This window comes from Rhinopithecus roxellana, chromosome 13 (genome assembly GCF_007565055.1).
Source record: "Rhinopithecus roxellana isolate Shanxi Qingling chromosome 13, ASM756505v1, whole genome shotgun sequence".
NCBI lineage: Eukaryota > Metazoa > Chordata > Mammalia > Primates > Cercopithecidae > Rhinopithecus > Rhinopithecus roxellana.
In genome coordinates, this window is record NC_044561.1 from 49,941,169 (window position 1) to 49,963,136 (window position 21,968).

General features: G+C 45.0%; 1 protein-coding gene across 1 annotated transcript in view; it reads left to right on the forward strand.

Annotated features, from left to right (window-relative positions):
* Window positions 1-396: 396 nt before the first annotated feature.
* Window positions 397-21,968, forward strand: part of CLIC6 (chloride intracellular channel 6) — a 46,744-nt gene continuing 25,172 nt past the window's right edge. Inside the window, exon 1 of the mRNA XM_010358871.2 lies at window positions 397-1,680. Within this exon, the coding sequence (XP_010357173.1) occupies window positions 397-1,680 (1,284 nt within the window). The remainder of the gene's footprint in view (window positions 1,681-21,968) is intronic.

Genomic DNA, 21,968 nt, shown 5'->3' on the forward strand with positions numbered 1-21,968 from the left:
TCAACCCCAGACAGCGGACGGCGGGCCAGGCACTTCCAAAGGTGCAGGAGCGAAGCAGCCCTCTCCAGCCGTGCACTGCACCTCCGCGGCCCGTGAGCGAGATTGGGGTCCGGGTGGGAAGCAGACGCTCAATCGGGGAGAAACTCCAGCAGTGGAGGAAGAGTCCAGAGAGCTTCAGCTGGGCAGAAGGGGCGCAGAGGCTTGGGGCCAAGCGGAGTTTGCCCTGCGGGTCCCGCGCAAGGCCCCAGCACCCCGGCTAAACCTTTACCTCCGGAGCCCTGACCCGGCGTCCTTCAAGGGGCACGGAGGGCCCCGCAGCACGCCCCTTGGCCAGCGCCACCGACCCCTAAGCAGCGTCAAGGAAGGAGTCCCGATCAAGGACAGGGATCTGGGGCCATGGCCGAGGCTGCGGAGCCGGAGGGGTGTGCCCCGGGTCCCCAGGGGCCGCCGGAGGTCCCCGCGCCTCTGGCTGAGAGACCCGGAGAGCCGGGATCCGCGGGCGGGGAGGCAGTGGGGCCGGAGGGGAGCGAGGGCGCAGAGGAGGCGCCAAGGGGCGCTGCCGCGGTGAAGGAGGTGGGAGGCGGCGGGCCGGATAGGGGCCCGGAGGCCGAGGCGCTGGGCACGACGGGGGCGCACGGTGAGGCGGAGGCCGAGGAGGGAGCCCCGGAGGTTGCCCAGGTGCCGCAGGGAGGGGAGGAGACAAGCGGCGCGCAGCAGGTGGAGGGGACGAGCCCGGGGAGCTGCGCGCAGGGCGAGTCCCGCGGGGAGGCTCAGAGGGAGCCGGAGGACTCTGCGGCCCCTGAGAGGCAGGAGGAGGCGGAGCAGAGACCTGAGGCCCCTGAAAGCAGCGCGCCCGGGGCGGCGGGGGACAGCGTAGACGCGGAGGGCCCGGCGGGGGACAACATAGAAGCCGAGGGCAGGGTGGGGGACAGCGTAGACGCGGAGGGCCGGGTTGGGGACAGCGTAGACGCGGAGGGTCCGGCGGAGGACAGCTTAGAAGCAGGGGACCCTGCAGGGGACAGGGTAGAAGCGGGGGACCCTGCGGGGGACAGGGTAGAAGCGGGGGACCCTGCGGGGGACAGGGTAGAAGCGGGGGACCCTGCGGGGGACAGGGTAGAAGCCGAGTGCCCGGCGGGCGACAGCATGGACGCCGAGGGTCCGGCAGGAGGGGCGCGCCGGGTCTCGGCTGAGCCGCAGGAAGGAGGGGACCGCAGCCTCCCGCCCCAGGCCGAGGCAATTGAGGTCGCAGACGGGGAGAGCGCGGGGCGCAGCCCTGGTGAGCGCGCCTGGGACGCAGCGGAGGAGACGGAGGTCCCGAGGGGAAAGGGGTCCGAGGAAGCGGCCCCCGGGGACGCGAGGGCAGACGCTGTCGAGGACGGGGTAGGGGATGGGCCCCAGCAGAAGTCAGGGGAGGAAGAGGAAAGGCGAGAGCAGAGCCCGGAGGGGCCAAGTGAGGAGGCCGCAGCTGGGGGCGAGGAGGAATTCCCCGACAGCAGCCCACATGAGGAGGCCTCCAGGTGCGCCGCGGAGCCTGAAGCCCAGCTCAGCAACCACCTGGCCGAGGAGGGCCCCGCCGAGGCTGGCGACGAGGCCGCGCGCATGAACGGCCGCCGGGAGGACGGAGAGGCGTCCGAGGAGGGGGCCCTGGGGCAGGAGCACGACATTACCCTCTTCGTCAAGGTAAAGCTCGCTTCCCTGAACTCTAAGGACGACCCCCTTCCATTCGAGGTCTTAGTCATCTCAGACCCCAGAGGGACGCGCGGGGAGGAGCCCTCGGTGGTGTCCTGATTGTCACCAGGCGCTTCCATGCGCGGGAGGGAGGCGGGACTGCAGGGATTTCCTAAAGAAGAGTTTCCAGAGCATTTGCGGCAGGACTTAATGGCCTGGAAGCAAAGACTTTGGGGGTGGGGGCAATGGAGAGTGCGATGGGGGGCGATGAGGATGTGGGGTTGTGGGTTCAGCATCCCACTGTCCTTTGTCCTGAAAATCCTAACTGGCCCTGCTAGTCAGGAGGTTATTAACGAATTAACTAAAAAGTTAAAAAAAAAAAAAAAAAAAAAAAAAAAAAAAAAAAAAAGCAACACATCCTATTGGTGTTCAAAGGGATTTCTGCCAAAGGAAGCTTTAATACTTGAAGGTAGGTTCAGTGTGGGAGGTGCCTTCCAGACTCAATCTCAGAGACCCAAAGCTGGTCAATGTTTTCAACTCCAAAAAGGTATTCTATTTTGGTAGAACCAACAATGCACGTTCAGGGGAAAAAGTGGAGCCTTATTGACATAGTGTTTATTGGACGTTTTAGCATTTAATTTGGAAGAATACAAGATGCCGTTGGCTTGAACATCATCTGCTTGTGTGTCATGTTTTTAACTTCAGTTCACATGGGAAGAGAGCAAGGATTCTGTAGGGGAATTTGTAGAGACACCACTGAGAAAGTTTTGATTTTAAACAGGAATTATTTACAAGGCGTGAAAAATAAAAGAACAAAGTCCAGCAGCAGTTCACACCAGGATCTTTGTTTAAAAAAGCCTTTTCTGAGGACCTTTGGCCAGACCCAGGAAAACTGGGGATAATAAGCTCAAGAATGTGCATTGCATGCTGAATCATAATCCTTCAGAAATACTTTCAAGCTTATAGAAACCAGTTACCGTCTAAACCTCTCTGGCTGAAATGCAAGCACATTTTTTTTTTTTTTTTTTTTTTTTTTTTGAGACAGAGTCTTGCTCTGTCGCCCAGGCTGGAGTGCAGTGGCCGGATCTCAGCTCACTGCAAGCTCCGCCTCCCGGGTTTACGCCATTCTCCTGCCTCAGCCTCCCAAGTAGCTGGAACTACAAGCGCCGGCCACCTCGCCCAGCTAGTTTTTTTTTTGTACTTTTTAGTAGAAACGGGGTTTCACCATGTTAGCCAGGATGGTCTCGATCTCCTGACCTCGTGATCCGCCCGTCTCGGCCTCCCAAAGTGCTGGGATTACAGGCTTGAGCCACTGCGCCCGGCCATCAAGCACATTTTAATAAATAAAAGGAAATGCTCTGAAAGTGACTAACATCAGAATTTTAAAAATTGTTTGGGTGGCGAGGGACTTGGGAAAGAAGCGGTGTGTGTTTCTTCCGTAGCGAGAAGTTGCTGTTTCTGGCCTTTTTCAAGACCCTGGGACATAACCAGCAGGACATCAGCCCCTGGGAGACTGCTGGGAAGAGCTGGAGTGCAGTGCTGTTGTGTGGCCCCAAATATGCTCCTCTCCATCACCTTGGATTAAGAAATTTCTCGTTGCTCTGATTGTAGGGATACGTGATTCCCGCACACAGCCTCTTAGCACAGTTTTGATGTACAGTAACAGCTTCTGATTAGTCTCCCTGTTTCAGTTCTCTGTCCTCTCCAATCCAGTCTCTTTATAATAGCCAGTGAGCTGTGGACGAGATCTGATCATTTTATTTCTTAGTGTTAAATTCTTTAGTTGTTTATTGCAGAATTTTAGGTAAATCCCCACTGCTTAGGCAGCCCACAGGCCCTTTGTTATGTCATTTCTGCCTCCTTTCTCTGGCCTTGGCTTAGCGTTGCTGGGTGTCCCCACCCTCTGTTACCTGTGGTCTCGCTATGCCAGCTGGATTAAACTACTTACCGTTCCTTGAGGGAGCCACATTCTTTCCTGCCTTGAAACTTTGTACATTATGTACCCTCTGCCTGAATGCAGTTTCTTCTCGTCGCCCCTGTCTGCCCTCCTGCCTGGTTATCTGCCACAAGTCCAAGAGTTATCTCTTCCAGTCCCAGTCAGATGTCCCTGTTAAGGCACCGCCCTCAGCCTGCTATGTCTCTTTCCTCAGCTGTGTGAAATTCATCGTTGTATCTCCAGCACAGAACACAGGTGTGGGATGTGGTGAAGGCTTGAATGGGTGTCTGGCTGCTGGCTAGTGTGGTGATCAAGAACGTGGACTTTAGAGCCAGTGGGTCTGGGATCAAATCCTGGCTTTGCTAATTTCTTGCCGTGTAACTTTGGGCAAGTTACTTAACCTTTTGGTATCATTGTTGTCTCATTGATAAAATGGGGACAATAATAGTACCTAGCCCTTGAGGTTACCGTGAGGAATAGAGAATTAGATTACAGAAAGCACTTAGAAAAGTGCCTGGCTGGAAATAAGCACAGTATACATGTGAGTTCCTATTGTTACATCTGTGTTGCTTCCATACACTTGCTTTGATTTTGCACAGAAACGGTTATCCCTGCCATTATTTATTTTATTTATTTTTAGGGAAAATCCCTCTAGGTACCTAATTACCTCTAATCTCTAGGGATAAGAATGTTATGAAAAGTCGTTTTCATACAACTTGTTTTCTCAAATATTGCTTGGGAGGAGTTTGGGTAGGCAGAAGTATGTGGCCTAGCACCAGCAGTGGGATAGGATGGGCAGCTTATCCACAATGCTTTATTCTGATGATTGACTTGGTGCTCAGCTGTTACATTCTTTTTTCTTAAGGAAACAAATAGATCTCCAAATGATGAAACTGGTCAACTTTTTTTTTTCTCTTAATTCAGACAGGTTCTTGTTCTGTCACCCAGACAGGAGTGCAGTGGCGCCATCTCAGCTCACTGCAACCTCCGCAGACTAGGTTCAAGCGATTCTTGTGTCTCAGCCTCCTGAGTCGCTGGGACTACAGGCATGCACCACCATGCCTGGCTAATTTGTGTGTGTGTGTTTTTGGTAGAGATGGGGTTTCGTCATGTTGGCCAGGCTGGTCTTGAACTCCTGACCTCAGGTGATCCACCCACCTTGGCCTCCCAAAGTGCTGGGATTACAGACTTGAGCCACCCCTCCTGGCTGAGATTGGTTAACTTCTGAGGGGCCACTTATGATGAGCCTCACAGTATTGATACTGTGTCTCAGTTTCTTCTTATCCTACCCATCATGCTCTTTGAAAACAAAATGAAACCAAACAAAAATGACAGACACCAAAGCAAAAAACAAGCAAAAAACCAAACCAAACAAACACCCTTTAGACTCATATTTTCTGAGTTTGAAATACTGGACGTAAAATCTGTAAATGAGTTCAGAATAGGACTTCTTTGCCAGAATTAGCCTTTTCTAGGTTCCTTGTTTGAGCTGAGTTTTGTCTGGGTTCTATTCTACAGTGGACACCTGACCTGGGTTTTGTGAACATGCCTGGGTGCGTCCTCATGGTGGGTTTTTACGGCATAGCTGGAGTGTGGAATTCACAGCTGGGTTTAAAGGAAAATACTGCAATATTCTTTCAAACATTCTCCTAGCCTTCATATAACAGCTGAACAAACACATTTTAAAATTAGCCCGTATTGTATTTGGGAACTCCTAACTTTCACATTTCTTCCAATTTTTTTTTTTTTTTGAGACAGGGTCTCACTATGTTGCCCAGGCTGGTCTCCAACTCCTGCGCTCAAGCAGTCCTCCTGTCTCAGCCTCCTGAGTAGCTGGGACCACAGGCACGCACCACTACACCCAGCTAGTTTTTTAAAAAATTTTTGTAGAGACGGAAGTCTCACTTTGTTGCTCCAGCGGGTCTTCAACTGCTGGGCTCAAGTGACCCTCCCACTTTGGCTCCCGAAGTGCTAGGATTATAGGCACAAGCCACTATGCCTGGCCTCTCTTCTTATTTTGTTAAAAATAAATATATTGGTTACAAATATACCAAAAAGTAATGGCTAACTATGTAGTAGCATGTAATAATAATTGCCCCACATCTGCTTCTAATTAGCTATCTAATATATTCTCCATCTTTATGAGAGTCGTCATTTGATTAATTCGTCAGTTTGTTTTATTGTACAAACATGCAAGGATATATTCTTGTACAAAAGCCAGGAACATATAGCACCAGCCAAGAAAGGCCTTAAATTATTTTGTGGTAAATTAATTGCTGATTATGCTAACTTTTAGTTTTGTTTTCTCAAAGAAGAGTTAATTATTTGTCATCAAATTATAGGGTAACTGCAATATATTTAGTAAGAAAGGTTCTTTTTCTTTCCTCATAATAACAAAGGGTAACAACATAATAACATAATCACACAATAACATAATAACAACAGGCAAAACAAGCAGCAAAGAGTTAAGTAAGAACTTCATTGAAGTAAGGAGTTCAGCGGTAGTGGAGATGTAGTCACACCAAAAAAGTCTTGCTTACAGCTTTGGTTGCCCTAATCCGGCGTGTAAGCTTTGAGTCAGGGTCTTTGGATGGGACAGTCTGAGCTACAGCTTTCCTGGCAGATTAGATATGACTTAAAAAAACTTCAGTGTTGACCAGTGATGAGTCCTGGGCCACCCAGGATTTGGACACCACCTGTTTACCTGTAAACAGACAGTTACTGCTGAGCCAAAAAAGCTTGCCTTTATATTCACATGTGGGTTCTCCAAAGAGGTGAAACTGACCTGATAAAATATAGTAAACCTCAGGAAGGACATGGCCTTTGAATAAGCACTGTCATCCAGAAATGAGCCCCCGCCCCTCCAAAAAAAAAAAAAAAAAAAAAAAAGAGCCTTCCAAGCATGGTCATACCACACAGCTGGGCAAGAATGAGCCAGGACCAGCATCTGATGGACTCCTGGTAGACCAGTAAGCGTGGCTCTCTGTGGCCGTGTCCCTGGGAGAGACCATGTTGAGATTTGTTCTATGGGGCTGGGTCTCCAGGGAGCTTGAAAGGGAGGTGTTATTTTCACAACTATGTGTGTGCTATGTGTTCTGAAGGAAAGTGAGCAAAGATGCACTTCTGAGACTTTAATTCTCACCTAAAAACAATGTTTTGTAATTTTTTTTATTGTCTTAGAAAACCTGCTTACAGATGACATATATGAAATCAGTACTGGGTTACTTGGGGTGGAAATAGGTAAGCAACTATGTGTCTCTTTACCTCCAGCACGGGTTCCTCCCCTCATATGGGGTTTCCTTTGTGTCCTTGGTTTCACACAGCCAGCCTTTGTCAGCTGCCTCAGATATCCCATTTCCTTGAATATCTAAAGACCCACAGAAAACCTTCAGAAATACTACCCTGGGTCTTTAGGCATGTAAATGTATTGTGTCCTTTCAGACACGTAGATAAAACGTAGAAGTGGAAGGAGTATGTAAAAGCCAACACTCCGCTCCGTGCTTGAGGCTCAAGGGGATCCTCACGCTATGGGTCCATACGTTAGCTCAATACATATGGATATATTACCTACTGTGTGTTGGACTCTGTGCTAGAGTCTGGGGACACATTGGTAAGCAGGACTGACAAGCTTCTTGTCCTCCCAGAGTTTACCATCTAGCACAGAAGACAGACACGGGGCAATGCAATACATTATGTCTATAGCATCTCCACTGGAAGCCTGCACTGCAAAGACCATGTAGTTTTTCCCATCATTGTTCTTTTAGCCCTTTGCATGCTGTTTGACACATAACAGATAGCCAGTTAATGCCGGTAGGAAGGGAAGGGGGATGGAGGATGAGCAGCAGGCTACAGAAGCATGCAGCAGAGGACCTGCAGACACAGCGGTAGTCACTAAATCGTTGTTGATTTAATTATAGTTGGGGAGACAAAAGTGTTTTCCTTTCTAGTCCACAGAGTGTGGGATCCTCTGATAATGCCTGGTATAGATTCTTCAAGATTTTCTAAAATAGGTGATCTTTGGTCTATCATTCTCTGAACTCCTGTCACATTCAGTAAAGAAAAAGTTTTTGTGAGAGTTACAAAGGCATTCAAATCTTCTAAAATTTTCCAGCATTAATTTTGTTTTTTTCTGCCTGAGTGTTGATTTATAAACTGGGCCCTATACCTGGGCTTAGTTGGGGGAGACATTTTCTTCACAACATAGACAGTTTCCAAAAAACCACCCCCATGCTTTTTGTCAGCCCATTCTCCTCCTTACAGGGAGACAGTATCTAAGTCCATCTTCGGCTAAAATCCATGCTCGTACTGACAGGCTCACTTCCTCCTTCTGAAAGCAGCATTTTAATTTGGAGCTGTTGGTGCTGAGGTATAAAATCTACTTCATTTAATGCTGCTATGAAAATTTCCCAGTCTTGAATTTAAGACAGTCTCTTATTGCTTCTTCCTCCTCTTGCATGGGGGACCATCTGCTCTGCCAAGCTTTCAAAACTTTGCTCTCAAGTTAGGTGGCAAATGGGCTAACAATTTGGTGTATATTAAGAGTTGGTTATAAATAATACTTATGCCCCAGCTGATACTACAGTATGGTATTTAATGTCGAAGAGAACATCATTAAGAGTGTGGTCAGCTCCAATTAATAAACTATCCAGTAACAAGTGCCTTTAATCAGAAGTTTACTTTTCTCATACAACAAGAAATCCAGAGATAGGTGGATAAAGCATCTTACCCCTGTCATCAGGGGCACAGATTAGTTCATTGTGTTCTGTCTCCCTGTATCATCAAAAGATGGCTGCCTTAGCCTTAAGCACCAAATCCTGACCAGCAATATCTCAAGTAGGAAGCTAGAGGGAAGGGTCAGGAGTTTTCTTCTTATTCCCATTCCTCCTTCATCAGGGAGGAGAAATGCTCCTGGTAACTCTTGCAGCAGATTTTTCCTGTGTCTAGTGGCTGGAACTGGATTCTATGCCCCAACCCCCTCCAGGCCTTTTACAAGCACAAGGGTATGAGATTGGCTTATATATACCAGGGGTTAGCAAACTAGCATGCAGGTCAGATCTAGCTTGCCACCTGTTTTTGTACACCTATAACCTAAGAATGACTTACATTTTTAAATGATTGGAAAACATTAAAAGAAGAATAATTCATGACTTATGAAAACTATATGAAATTCAAATTTCAGGGCCCATAAACAAAGTTTTTTTGGAACTCAGCCATGCTTGTTCTTTGACGTATCCTGTATGACTCCTTTTACTCTACAACAGCGGAGTTGAGTAGTTGCGACAGAGACTCTGTGGACCACAAAGCCCAAAATATTTATTACTGGGCCCTTTAAGAGAAAGTTTACTGACTCTTAGCTTATACCTACTTTTATTCATTATCTTGGGCTAGATACAATGCCATTCACACAAAATTGGAGTTCAATTTAGAAGGAAAATGGAGAACAGTTGTAGACGAAAGAACCAGCAAGCTCTTTCACAGTGAGTAAGAAATATTTAAGACACTAAACATCTATATATTGTTAGAATTTTTTTTGTCTACAAAAACCATAAAAATTTTGATTTATATAAAGTCAAAATAAAATGTAGGTTAAATATATTTATACAAATTTTAGTATAACATATTTATGTAGTCCATGAGATTATTTTGTAAAATCTACCTACCATTTTTTTGGAAAAGATAATACATTGGAATAGTACAATTTAGAAATATAAAAAGGTATAATATAATGATAATTAAGTCTTCTTTCACTCATGAAGCCCAGCCTCCCAATTTTTCTCCCTAGAGATACCCACCAAATATTTTTCCAGAGATATTCTATGCAAATTCAAATTTATCCTCACTGTACTATCTATTGCTGTGTAACAAATTGTCCCAAGACCTAGAACCTTAAAGCAATAAACATTTATTATTCAGTTTTTCTGGGTCAGGAATTTGTGAATTGCTTAGATGGGATTTGTGAGTTGCTTAGTCAGTTCTCACACTGTTATAAAGAACTGCCCAAGACTGGATTTATAAAGGAAAGAGGTTTAATTGACTCACAATTCTGCATGGCTTGGGAGACCTCAGGAAACTCACAATCATGGCAGAAGGGGAAGCAAACACATCCTTCTTCACGTGGCTACAGGAAGGAAAAGTGCCAAGTGAAAGGGGAAGCTCCTTATAAACCATCAGATCTGGTGAGAATTCACTCACTATCACAAGAACAGCATGGGGGAAACTTCTCCCATGGTTCAATTATCTCTACTTGGTCTTGTGCTTGACACATGAGGATTATTACAATTCAAGGTGAGATTTGGGTGGAGACATAGCCAAACCATATCATTCCACCCAGGCCCCTCCCAAATCTCATGTCCTCACATTTTAAAACACAATCATGCCCCTCCAAAAGTCTCCCCAAAGTCTTAACTCATTTCAGCATTAACTTAAAAGTCCAAGTCCAAAGTCTCATTTGAGACAAGGCAAGTCTCCTCCACCTATGAGCCTGTAAAATCAAAAGCAAGTTAGTTACTTCCCAGATACAGTGGGGGTACAGGCATTGGGTAAGTACAACCATTCCAAATGGGAGAAGTTGGCCAAAACAGAGAGGCTACAGGTCCCATGTAAGTCTGAAATCCAGTAGGGCAGTCATTAAACCTTCAAGTTCCAAAATGATCTCCTTTGATTCCGTGTCTCAGTCCCAGTCACACTGATGTAAGAGGTGGGCTCCCATGACCTTGGGCAGCTCCACCCCTGTGGCTTTGCAGGGTACAGCATCCCTCTTGGCTGCTTTCATGGACTGGTCTTGAGTGTCTGTGGCTTTTCCAGGTGCACAGTGCAAGCTATTGGTGGATCCACTATTCTGGGGGCTGGAGGATGGTGGCCCTATTCTCACAGCCCTACTAGGCAGTGCCCCAGTGGGGACTCTGTGTGGGGGCTCTGACCCTACATTTCCCTTTTGTACTGCCCTAGCAGAGGTTCTCCATGAGGGCTCTGCCCCTGCAGCAAACTTATTCCTGGACATCTTGGCATTTCCATATATCCTCTGAAATCTAAGCAGAGGTTCCTAAACCTCAATTATTGACTTCTGTGTGCCAGCAGGCCCAATACCACTTGGAAGCTGCCAAGGCTTGGGGCTTGCACCCTCTGAAGCAATGGCCTGAGTTGTACCTGGGCCCCTTTTAGCCATGGCTGGAGCAGCTGGGATGCAGGGCACTAAGTCCCTAGGCTGCACACAGCAGGGGGGCCTGCGGCCCATGAAACCATTTTTCCCTAGTAGACTTCCAGGCCTGTGATGGGAGGGGTTGCCACAAAAGTTGCTGATATGCCCTGGAGATATTTTTCCCCATTGTCTTGGTCATTAACATTCAGCTCCTTGTTACTTATGCAAATTTCTGAAGCAGGCTTGAAGTTTTCCTCAGAAAATTGGTTTTTCTTTTCTATCACATCATCAGTCTGCAAATTTTCCAAACTTTTTGCTCTGCTTCCTCTTGAATGCTTTGTCACTTAGAAATTTCTTCCACCAGATACCCTAAATTATCTCTCTCAAGTTCAAAGTTCCACAGATCTCTACAGCAGGGGCAAAATGCTGCCAGTCTCTTTGCTAAAGCAAAGCAAGAGTCACCTTTATTTCAACTCCCAATAAGTTCCTCACCCACATTTGAGACCAACTCAATCTGATCTTCATTGTCCATATCACTACCAGCATTTTGATCAAAGCCACTCAACAAGTCTGTAGGAAGTTCTGAACTTTCCCACACTTTTCTGTCTTCTGAGCCCTCCAAATCTCTAGGAAGTTCCAAACTTTCCCACATTTTCCTGTCTTCTTCTGAACCCTCCAAACAGTTCGAACCTCTGTCTATTTTCCAGTTCCAAAGTAACTTTCACATTTTCAGGTATCCTTATAGCAGCATCCCACTCTCTTCAGTACCAATTCACTGTATTAGTCCATTCTCATACTGCAATAAAGAACTGCCTGAGACTGGGTTATTTATAAAGGAAATAAGTTTAATTGACTCACAGTTCTACATGGCTGGGGAGGCCTCAGGAAACTTGCAATCATGGCAGAAGGTGAAGAAAACATGCCCTTTTTCACATGGTAGCAGGAAGGAGAAGTGCTGAGTGAAGGGGGAAGCCCTTTATAAAACTATCAGATCTCATAAGAACTCACTCACTATCACAAGAACAGCATGGGGGAAACTGCCTCCATGATTCGATTATCTCTATTTGGTCCTGCCCTTGACACATGGTGATTATTATAATTCAAGGTGAGATTTAGGTGGGAACACAGAGCCAAACCTTATCAGTTGGGTAGTTCTGGCTCATGTGGTTGCAGTGAGGATGACAGTTAGAGCTGTGATGTCATCTGAAGGATTAACTGGGGCTAGGGCTATGGTTTCATTAGAAGGACTGATTGGGGCTAGGGCCATGGTCTCATCTGAAGGACTTATTAGGGCTGGATAATCCACTTTCAAGATGACTGACTCACATGTTATTTGGCAGGAGGTGCAGTTAGTTTTTTACCACATGGGCCTCTTCATAGGCCTTCTTTAGTGTCCCCACAACATGGCATCTGGCTTTTTCCGAGCAGGGATCTAAAAGAGACCAAGGAAGAAGCCATAATACCTCTTATGACTTTGTCTCAGAAGTCACATGCTGTAACTTCTGCCTTATTTTATTCATTAGAAATGTGATCACTAAGTCCAGTCCTCAAGGAAAGTGGAGTTAGACTCCACCACTTAAAAGAAAAGGCAAAGAATTTGTGGACAAATTTTTAAAACACCACATCTACCTTTAAAAAAAAAAAAAATAGTACACTGGAAATACATTGGTTTACATCTTGCTTTCTTCCCTTGTCTTGGAAATTGCTCCTTATCAGTGCCTCTAGCTCTGTCACATTCTTGTGAAAAATGCGGAACTGTGAGTATTCTGGTGATGCATATACTCTATAATCATTTCCCCATAGGTAGTTGTTTAGGTAGCTTCCTTTTATTGATATGTTAAATAATGGTATAGTGAATATCCCTCTGCAGATGTATAATAATATATAGGAGCTAAACTCTTAGAAATGGCATTGCTAGGGGAAAGGATGTGCATATTTAAGCTTTTGATAACCATTACCAAATTTCCTCTTCAAAGAGGTGCTACCATGTAATGCTCCTTTGATACTATATCAGTGCCGTGCTTATTTCCCCAAACTTCTCTGCTAAGGTATTATCAAATATTTTGAATCTGAGAGGTGAAAATGATGTCCATTGTCATGTAATTTGCGTTTATTTTATTATGTGTGAGGTTGAGTATACTTTTATATATTTAAAAAGTAAATAAGTATGCTTTTATATATTGGTATTTGTTTTTCTGTGAGCTGGCTGCTTATGTTCTCTGCATTATTCAAATGGACTTTTGACCTATTCTTTCTGACTTTTGTGTTAAAGAAGTTAGATTTTGTCTGTCATATGTGTTTCATACATTTTTATAGGAATGTGCTGACTGTTTGCACTGGAAAATTTATCCTTTTAGTCTCAGTAATTTCTTGTAATTGATGCATGGGAAAGCAAAGTGTGGATGACGATGGCACTCTTAGAAATCTCCAACTTCATTCACTGACATCTTTAAATGTTGCTTTACTTTACACTGTATAACTTCTTAAATACTGAAGAATCAGGTATTTCCAGTCCTACCCCTTTCCCTCTATTTTTAATTAACAGTTACATTTTATCAAGCATATGCCCTTTTAGAATGAAACTCCATGTGACATGGTAAGAATCCCTTTTCAAAACAAAGTTTAAACTGTATAGATAGCAGGATCACTTCATGCCTATATCACCCCATCTTCAAATGTAAGATATATCACTTTGATCTTTGTATACTATTCACTGAAATCTATTTGATTCCCACAAATCAAAACCATTGTGAAAATATCACCTGTGATGCAGTGATATAAAAATATTATCTCTGAGGTTGTGTCTCTTAGCCAGATGGTCTATTTGTGCTCCGGTCTGTTGAAAGAATTGACCAAAATTTATAGAGAATGAGGAGATCCAGAGAATTGTGGAGGACAATGAAGCCTACCTATAGCTTATGTTTAAGGAGTGGGAGGGTGATATGGTTTGGCTCTTTGTCCCCATCCAAATCTCATCTCAAAGTAATCTGTACATGTTGAGGGAGGGGTGTGGTGGGAAGTGATTGGATCGTGGGAGCAGTTTCCTCCATGTTGTTCTCATGATAGTGAGTGAGTTCTTATGAATCTGATGGTTTAAAAGTGTGGCACTCCCCCTTATCCCCACCCTGCTGCCATGTAAGAAGTGTCTTGCTTCCTCTTCACCTTCCACAATGATTGTAAGTTTCCTGAGGCCTCCTCAGCCATGCGGAACTGTGAGTCAGTGAAACCTCTTTTCTTTATAAATTACCCAGTCTCTGGTAGTTTTTATAGCAGTGTGAAAATGGACTAATACAGAGGGAAAACTGAAATGCTCAAATATCAAAAGTTGTTTAAAAACTAATTTTGAAGCTTTTGTGGAAAACAGACTCTGTTGACATATTCCAGATTTTTACTACGTTTGTGGATTTTATCCTTCAACTCACTGTTTCTCTTCTTTTAATAGTATATGGCTGTTCACATAAAAGTTGAGTCTATTGAAGTAGGGAGAAGTAAAAGCTGCTTTTTTTTTCGTCCTTCACACTACCAAGTGCTGTTTTGCATCCAAATGTATATTTAAAACAAATATTTATTGGTTACCTGCCAAGTAGCAGACATTGTGCTTGGGGCTGGGGGTGTAACAGTGATTAGAACAAACACAGCCCCTGCTTTTCTGGAGAACTTCAACCTAGACAGTGATCCAGAAAAAAACAACTACCATGCAACATGAGGATGGAGACCACAGGAGATTGCTGGGGTAAGTGGGAAGAGCAACCTGGCAGGCTGGGCAGTGACAACAGTCTAGGGGAAAGTTAGATTCTAGATCTCTGACCATGAGGCCTGGCCCCCTGCCATATGCCCCTCTATTGGAATATGAATCAGTTTATCAATCTATCTGCACAACAGATGAATGACAGCCATGTAGAAATAGCTACTCTGTCAGGTGGTCAGTTTTTAATTACATATTTTGTACAATGTAATTTTATATTACTATCTCGTAACTTCTTTTAACCTAAACCAGTGATGTCTCAGCAGCCAGATTGTGTTTACAGACATTGACTTTGAGCATACTAACTCAACAACTATTAAAGTACTATGGCATGTGAAAGATTATTTCCTTCCTTCTCTTTCTATGGTAGGAGACTACAATGAGGAGTGTAAGTAAAGGCCAAAATGAGAGAGAGAATTATAGTACACAAGCAAAGAGGACCTGGAAGTGTGACCTAGATCATTCCATGTCTCCTTTCTGCAGTTATTTCTTGATCTCTAAGGGGCAGCACTTATTTTTACAAAGGAGAGGCACCACAGTGCTGATGAAGTAGCTGTCAGTTCCATGGCACCCTTTTGGTTTCCAGGTGTGAGAGTTCAAAACTGTCCGGAGAAGCCAGATAGTCAGGGTCCTCTTCCATAAACCTAGATTTTGCCTTCCAGCTAGGGAGACTCTCCACTGGGGAGGGTGGCTGGCTGCTGAGAGAGAAGAAAGCCTGGACCCATTGTTCAGGCTTTATACTTTTATTTTCCTAGCTTTGGTGGGGTGATGGTGGTGGGGTGTAGAATGCTGCAGTCCAGTAGGAGGAAGCTCATATGCACTCCAGCAGTTCCCCCAGCAGTGACCCTGGTCCTCCTCTAGCCACCTGGGGACATGGGGATGACGAATCAGAGCAGGGAGGACACTGTTTTATTCCCTGGCTGGAACACACAATGATATTCTAATGGGGTACTTAGCATGAAGGCCAAATGACCTGTCCAAGATACTGGGCACATCACAGCCATCATCTGCTTTGAAGGCCACACAAACTAAAGGTGTTATTGGTCTGGAGATCCAGTGACACCCTTTCTCCCTAAATGAGAAAAATCAACACTTTTTTGGTGCCTTTGGTGTCAGAGCGTTGGGGGTGAGTTCAAAGAACCTCGGAAAGACTTAACTCTCTCCCCCCGCTTTGTTCTCTTTGTTGTAACTCCGGGTTGGATGCCTTCAACTCTCTTCCCATAAATGATCAAACTGGATGAAGTTTTAGGTTGCACTCAGAGGCTTCTTTGTGTTATGTAACTCGCCAAACAGAGAATCCAATGCTTAAAGAAACTCAGAGGCATGAACACATCAGACATGGAGGGGGACATTTGTTTTTGTTAGCTGCCCTTTTCACTAATATATTATGATTATTTGAATCATAAAAAACAGCAAGAAAGCAAGAATGATCTGCCACTCTCCAGGCATTGAGGCTCTTGCTAAGGGAAGTCCTGCACATATGTAGCACCCACCCACGGCTGAGTACAAAACAACAACTCCATTGCTTTTAGACACTACTAAGGTTTTCTTAACCCATTTATGCCTAGTGTTCCATTACTGGACCACTAAGCTTGTGGGAGTTATTTATATCCTACTGCTCAAGGTCATCGCCAAGGTCTGCTTTTTCACACAAAAAATTTGCAACCTCAGGCATAAATGGGTTAAGCCAGTTCAAGTTAGTAAATAACTAAAATGCTCAAAGCATTTATTAGTATAATTAAGAATATATGCTTTGGCTGGCACAGTGGCTCACACCTGTAACGCCAGCACTTTGGGAGGCCGAGGTGGGCAGATCATGAGGTCAGGAGTTCAAGACCAGCCTGCCTAACATGGTAAAACCCTGTCTCTACTAAAAATACAAAAATTAGGCGGGCGCCTATAGTCTCAGCTACTTGGGAGGCTAAGGCAGGAGAATCGCTTGAACCCAGGAGGCTGAGGTTGCCGTGAGCTGAGCGAGGATTTGAGCGAGGTTTGCCTGGGTGCCACTGCACTCCAGCCTGGGTGACAGAGTGAAACTCCGTGTCAAACAAAACAAAACAAAACAAAATAAAACAAAAATCCAAAACCAAAAACATATGCTTTGAGCATTTTGGCACAGCCTGGAATCACATGGTGTGGTGGATTAAAGATGGCTGCCATTTCTTTAATACTCCTATTAAGAAGTGAGGTCTGATTCTCCTCCCTCTGAATTGGGCCTGACTGTAGTGACTACTTGGTAACCAGTAGAATATAGTGGACCTGATGCTGGGTGATTTTTGTCATGCAAGACTGTGTGGCTTCTGCCTTATTCACTGACCATCCTGAGGTCACCATGCTGGAGGGGCTACCTGTAGGTACTCCATTTGACAATCATAGGTGAGCCCAGCCTTCCAGCCATCTCTACAAGATGCTGGGCATGTGTGTGAAGCTGTCTTGGCCCCCTCAGACCAAACCATCCACAAGACACTGGGCATGTGTATGAAACTGTCTTGGCCTCTCAGACCAGCCCATCTGCTGGCAGAACACCGCTGAGTAACCTTCGTCAGTGCCACATGGAACAGAAGGATCACCCAGGCAAACCTCGCTCAAATCCTTCACTCACAAAATCATGAGGTACAATAAACCAGGTACCCTAGGCTGATAAATTTTGGGTAATTTGTTAAGTGGCAGTTGGTGACTGGGATGTGCCATGACTGATGTCTCCTCCAAGCTAGTGAAATCTGAGTGGGTGAAAAGACAGGGCCGGATGGAAGGTGTGGAGTAACAGTTGAAAGCAGTTCCAAGGGGGAGGGGGCAATCAGAGGAAAGGAAGGAGGCTCCGCGTAGCCGGTCGTTCCTTTTGGTGCCTGCATTTTTTCCCTTTTGAGTCACTGTAGGGATTGGACTACTCTGTCATTCAAGAACCTAAACCACCGGGGTATATAAAAACAGGCTGCATTATTAAGCAGGCTTTCTAGAACAAGATGTTCCTTTGTTGCAATAATTCCTTGTGAGAATTTCACAAGGAAATAAGCTTTTCATCTCCATGTAAAAGCTTCAGTTGGTATCAGGCCATATTATTAAATATGGATTAAAAATAGCCCTGGAGTTTTTAAAGCATAATTCATATATGAGAGTAGATGGCAAATACCAGTTTGTTTGTTCAAGGACTTCTTATGCCTTGATTCTACCTGCTGTTACAATGAACACTAACATAATTAAGCCTTTTGCTAGAACTGAAAGCTAGGAGCAATGTGGTTCAGTAATTAATCAATGTGGATCAAGGGTAGTCACCAACTTAATCCATTGAATAATAAATTAATTGTTACAACAGCTGAAAAGAAAAAATACTATACATACTTGGGAATATATTTAGGATTAGTAGGTTTTTTTGAAATATTTAGACCTATGTTTGAAAGTGTTAAGATCTAAAATATATTTCTTAGCATCTAAATGTAGGGGTGAATAAAGTTAATTTCTAAGTTTTAATGAAGTGTGAGAAGTCTGTTTTAAGGGAAAGCCTAGCTCCTTTTATGGCCTGGAGTGAGGAATCTGGACAAATTTTACTGATAATTGCAGACAATGACCACCAGGTGGAGTTGTCCGCTCCACTGGGGGTATGGTCTAAAGGATTGGTTGAGCATGAAAACAAAGTCATTCTAGAAAGTGTGGACTTTTATTTATTTCCAAAAAAAAATTCTTTTCTAAAATAGGCCTTGCCGCAATGATGATACACGTTTCCTTTATAGACTTACAAGAAGTGTGATGCCTGCTATTTGTGTCATGGGTTGAGCTGGTATAACAACAATGGACAATACTAGCAAAGATGTGAAAACAAAGGGACACAATATTCTTTCCCCTCAGTCCTCATCAGTGTGGCAAGAGAGAGGACCAGCCGCTCCCCGCCCGCCTGTCCCCCACTATTGGTTTGACTCTTATTGCGCTAGGAGCCTTATTTCTGCTGCTGAATTTTGTTGGCTGTTGCTGTCCTCGCTGGCTACTTTTTCTCCCCACTAGAGGGCAGGCGAGGGAAGACAAAAGACGGAGAACAATGGGCCACCCGGGTGGTCTCCTATGTGGCTAGTGTTCCCCTGGACTTGCAGAGAGGCTAAGAAGCGGAGACGCCTTGCAGATGGTCTGCACAGATGCCCCGTGTGCTCCATCTGCTGTGCCCTTGCCCCTTTCATTGCAGGATGGCCTGATGCCTGCCCCACCCCACGTGGCTCTATCCTGCACCTAACCAAGAGGTGGGGATAAGACCAGCCAGGGTCTATAGCTTGCTAATATAGACTGTAGAGGAAGAAGGGAGAAGGTGACTGAGCTGAGAAAGGCTTGGGCAGAGGTGCAGGGAGACAACTGAGCGGACCTCAGCAGTGGGTCTCATGACTGGGGTGCAATGAGACTAATTTTCCTCCTTCTCTAAGGGAGACTTGACTTGTCTCTAAAGGGAGACAGAAATTCCAGAATTTGAGCTGAAGTAGCAAATTCTGATGCCCGCAATGTCAGAATTTCCCCCAAAGAAGCCTGCTTGTATTCTATGACTCCTTCGAAGGTGTCCGAGTCCCTTCTATAGAAGTCCCTACTTCACACCTACCGGGTGTGGTGGTGTGAGCCACTTGTCCAGCCAGGATCTTCCTTTCTAATCTCTCAGGGCACTTTCATGAAGCTGCTCTCAGTGTGGGGTGAGGGAATGAGGTGAACCGGCTGTCTCGCTTTTCAGAGAGAGAGCGAAGGGCTCCTTCTTTATTCTTCCTTTGCCTGAGGAGGGCGCTGCGCACACCTGCATCTTGGAAGCCGACAGCCCTCTTGTTTCTTCCTCATGAACTGCAGTTTCAGATGCAGGGAGAGGGTGGAGCAGAGAAGGAGATGGATTTCTGGGCACTGCACCTCCCCTTTGGTTTTCCACACGCCCAGCAGTCGTGGTGAGACCCACTCTTAGGAAGACGTTGTCAGTGCTCAGCACAACCCCACATGTGCGTGTTGGCATCGGAGAAGGTCAGATGATCTGGTGTTCGAAGGCACTTGGATGAAGAATGATGTTTTTCCTTTGGGAATTGGGAGGTGCATGCAGAACACCACCAGAGATGGCTTCCACGGTCTGTGTTTCAAAGCACCTGCCTTGTATCTCACTACCGTTCGGGGTATTATTGTTTATTATTATGTCCTGCTCATTCTCATTGCAAGTTCACTTTCTTATATGGAAGGTGCTCTAACAAGTGTCTCATTTGGTGGGTTAAGGGATTTGAAGCTTTTCTTCTTTTCCTGAGCACCATCTGGGGCTGGATGGTTTGGTGTCCATTGGTACTGCTTGACATAGCTCCAGGGGTGCTAAACTCCGCAGTACATACTGGAATACAAATGCACCCTGAGACGCTGTGAAACGTCAGGCTGGGGCCTTCTCTGGGGACTGTGGCTGCTGAAGATTTTTCTTTTCAATCCACCTTCTTAGGTTTGGCAGAAGCTTTCAGACAACTCCATGTCTTTGTTGGCTCTCTGATATTTCCCTAAACACTTTATCATCTTTCATTCACCCCAACACAGTGTGAAATTATACTTCTTGCTCCACACCGTCTTATCTGAACAGATTCTTCTTTCCTTTTAGGAGTCATTCTGACTCTAGCTCTCTAGTCTTGAGGCTAGACAAGTTTCTTCTTCTTTATTCTTGGAAAAGACTTTCTTTATTTTCTGAGTCTGTTTCTCATAGTTGGATCACAGGAACTTGTTTGGAACTTCCGGCAGAAATGTCCAGACCCTTGTATATTCCCTGACAAAGGACAGGCCTCTTGATGGGTGAGGGTGGGGTAAGTGGGCGTCTTTCTCTGGTCCGGCTCACAGCTCAGAGGGGGTGAGGGCACAGTGCTGCCTGGATATCCAGGTGTGCAGGATCAGCCTGTAGGCCAGTGCTGTCACCCCACAGCACAGCCAGGTTATCGTCACATGACATTTTCTTCTCGAAATACAGAGCACATATCTTTTCCAGTTTAATTGCCTGCTGGCACCTTATTGTAAGATATTTGCAAGTTATTCTCTGTAGAGAACAACATCTTATTGCCTCCTTTTCGAATTCCAGTTTTCTAAAGCCTTACTTTGCTTTACCCCTTAACACAGGACTGAGATATGGCAATATCTTAAGTCACTGAACTTGCCTAGATGGGATTTTGGGGTGACACAAGAACTTATTTGGAAAATCCCAGCCTCTCCTTTGTGTGGTATAGGTGGGTTTGTCTGCATGTGGCAGATGAAGTGACTCATCACCCTGACACTGGGTTGCTGTGTTCACCATATAATTTGCAGCCAGTTAGGGACATTGGTTTCCTGGTCACTGAGCATAACTGCCCCCTTTGAAAACAGGAGCCTTTGAATATCTGCTCCTCAATTAGTTTGTGGACAATTACATGAAGCTGATTTCAGGCTGGGTCAGGGTTAGGGAATCCTGAAATAGTATAGGTGCCCCCTCCTTTTCTTTTCCCCAGGGTGAGGGTAGAAAGGGAGTTATAATATATTCCCACCCCCCCAAAAAAACATGTGGCACAGAAAAGAATTCCTTATAATAAAGCCCAGAGTGTTAGCCTTGGCCAGCCAGGCTGGTGTTTCTCCTTGTTTGGAGAACAAACAGGCATGTCTTTACAAAATGTAATTTATTAATCTGACAGGCATGTCTTTACAAAATGTAATTTATTAAGACAAGAGGCTCATCTAGCTGTGCCACTTCTTCAGCCACCTCTGGGAAGGTGTCACCGATGAGAAGGTATAGAAAAGTTGTGAAAACGAACACCTTTACTTTGTGTGTAAGGAAATGGACAGCAGCTGATCCCCTTTGGTCTTGGGCCATGGCCTTCCTCTTGTGTGGGTCAAACCAGGCCATAAAATATAGTTGTAGTCACTCACAGTGGAAAATGGGGGAAGGTAAAGTTTCCAGATAATTCCATAATGTCTGAGGTATCCTAAAGCTCTCTCTTTAAATTGCTGACTTCTACGGGGAGGTATTGTATGTCTTTGCTTGCTGACAAAGAACTTTCAAGTTTAGCAAACAAATTTTTTGTGAACTAGGAACCCTTTAACTTGTAAAGATTCAGAGGCTACAAGGAAATGCAAAACTGAATTCTAACACTTAAAACTGGAGAAGTCACTCCTCTGAACATATTAACAGTTCTAATAAAATTTTGTGATTTTCCTAAATGCCACAGTTTTTTTTTTTTTTTGATTCTGACCCTGATTTTCCTGCTTTGGAAGCTTAAAGCCAAGTTTTCCGGTTTAATACATAATATGATTTTTATGCACTCCTGGTTGATTATTTTGTCTCCTTTCACCAATGCAAAATGTCAGGCTGGCTTAAGTGTAAAGCTTGTGAAACCCGTAGTTTTGGTTTAGTAATACAGGCTTTCCTTTAAATCTCTGTGGCCAGGGAAAAAAAAAGGGAGTGTCAGGGGGAAAACTAGCAGGTTGATACAGATTAGGTTTCTTAAACATGAGGAGATAGGGCAAGGTTTACTAAATTTGCA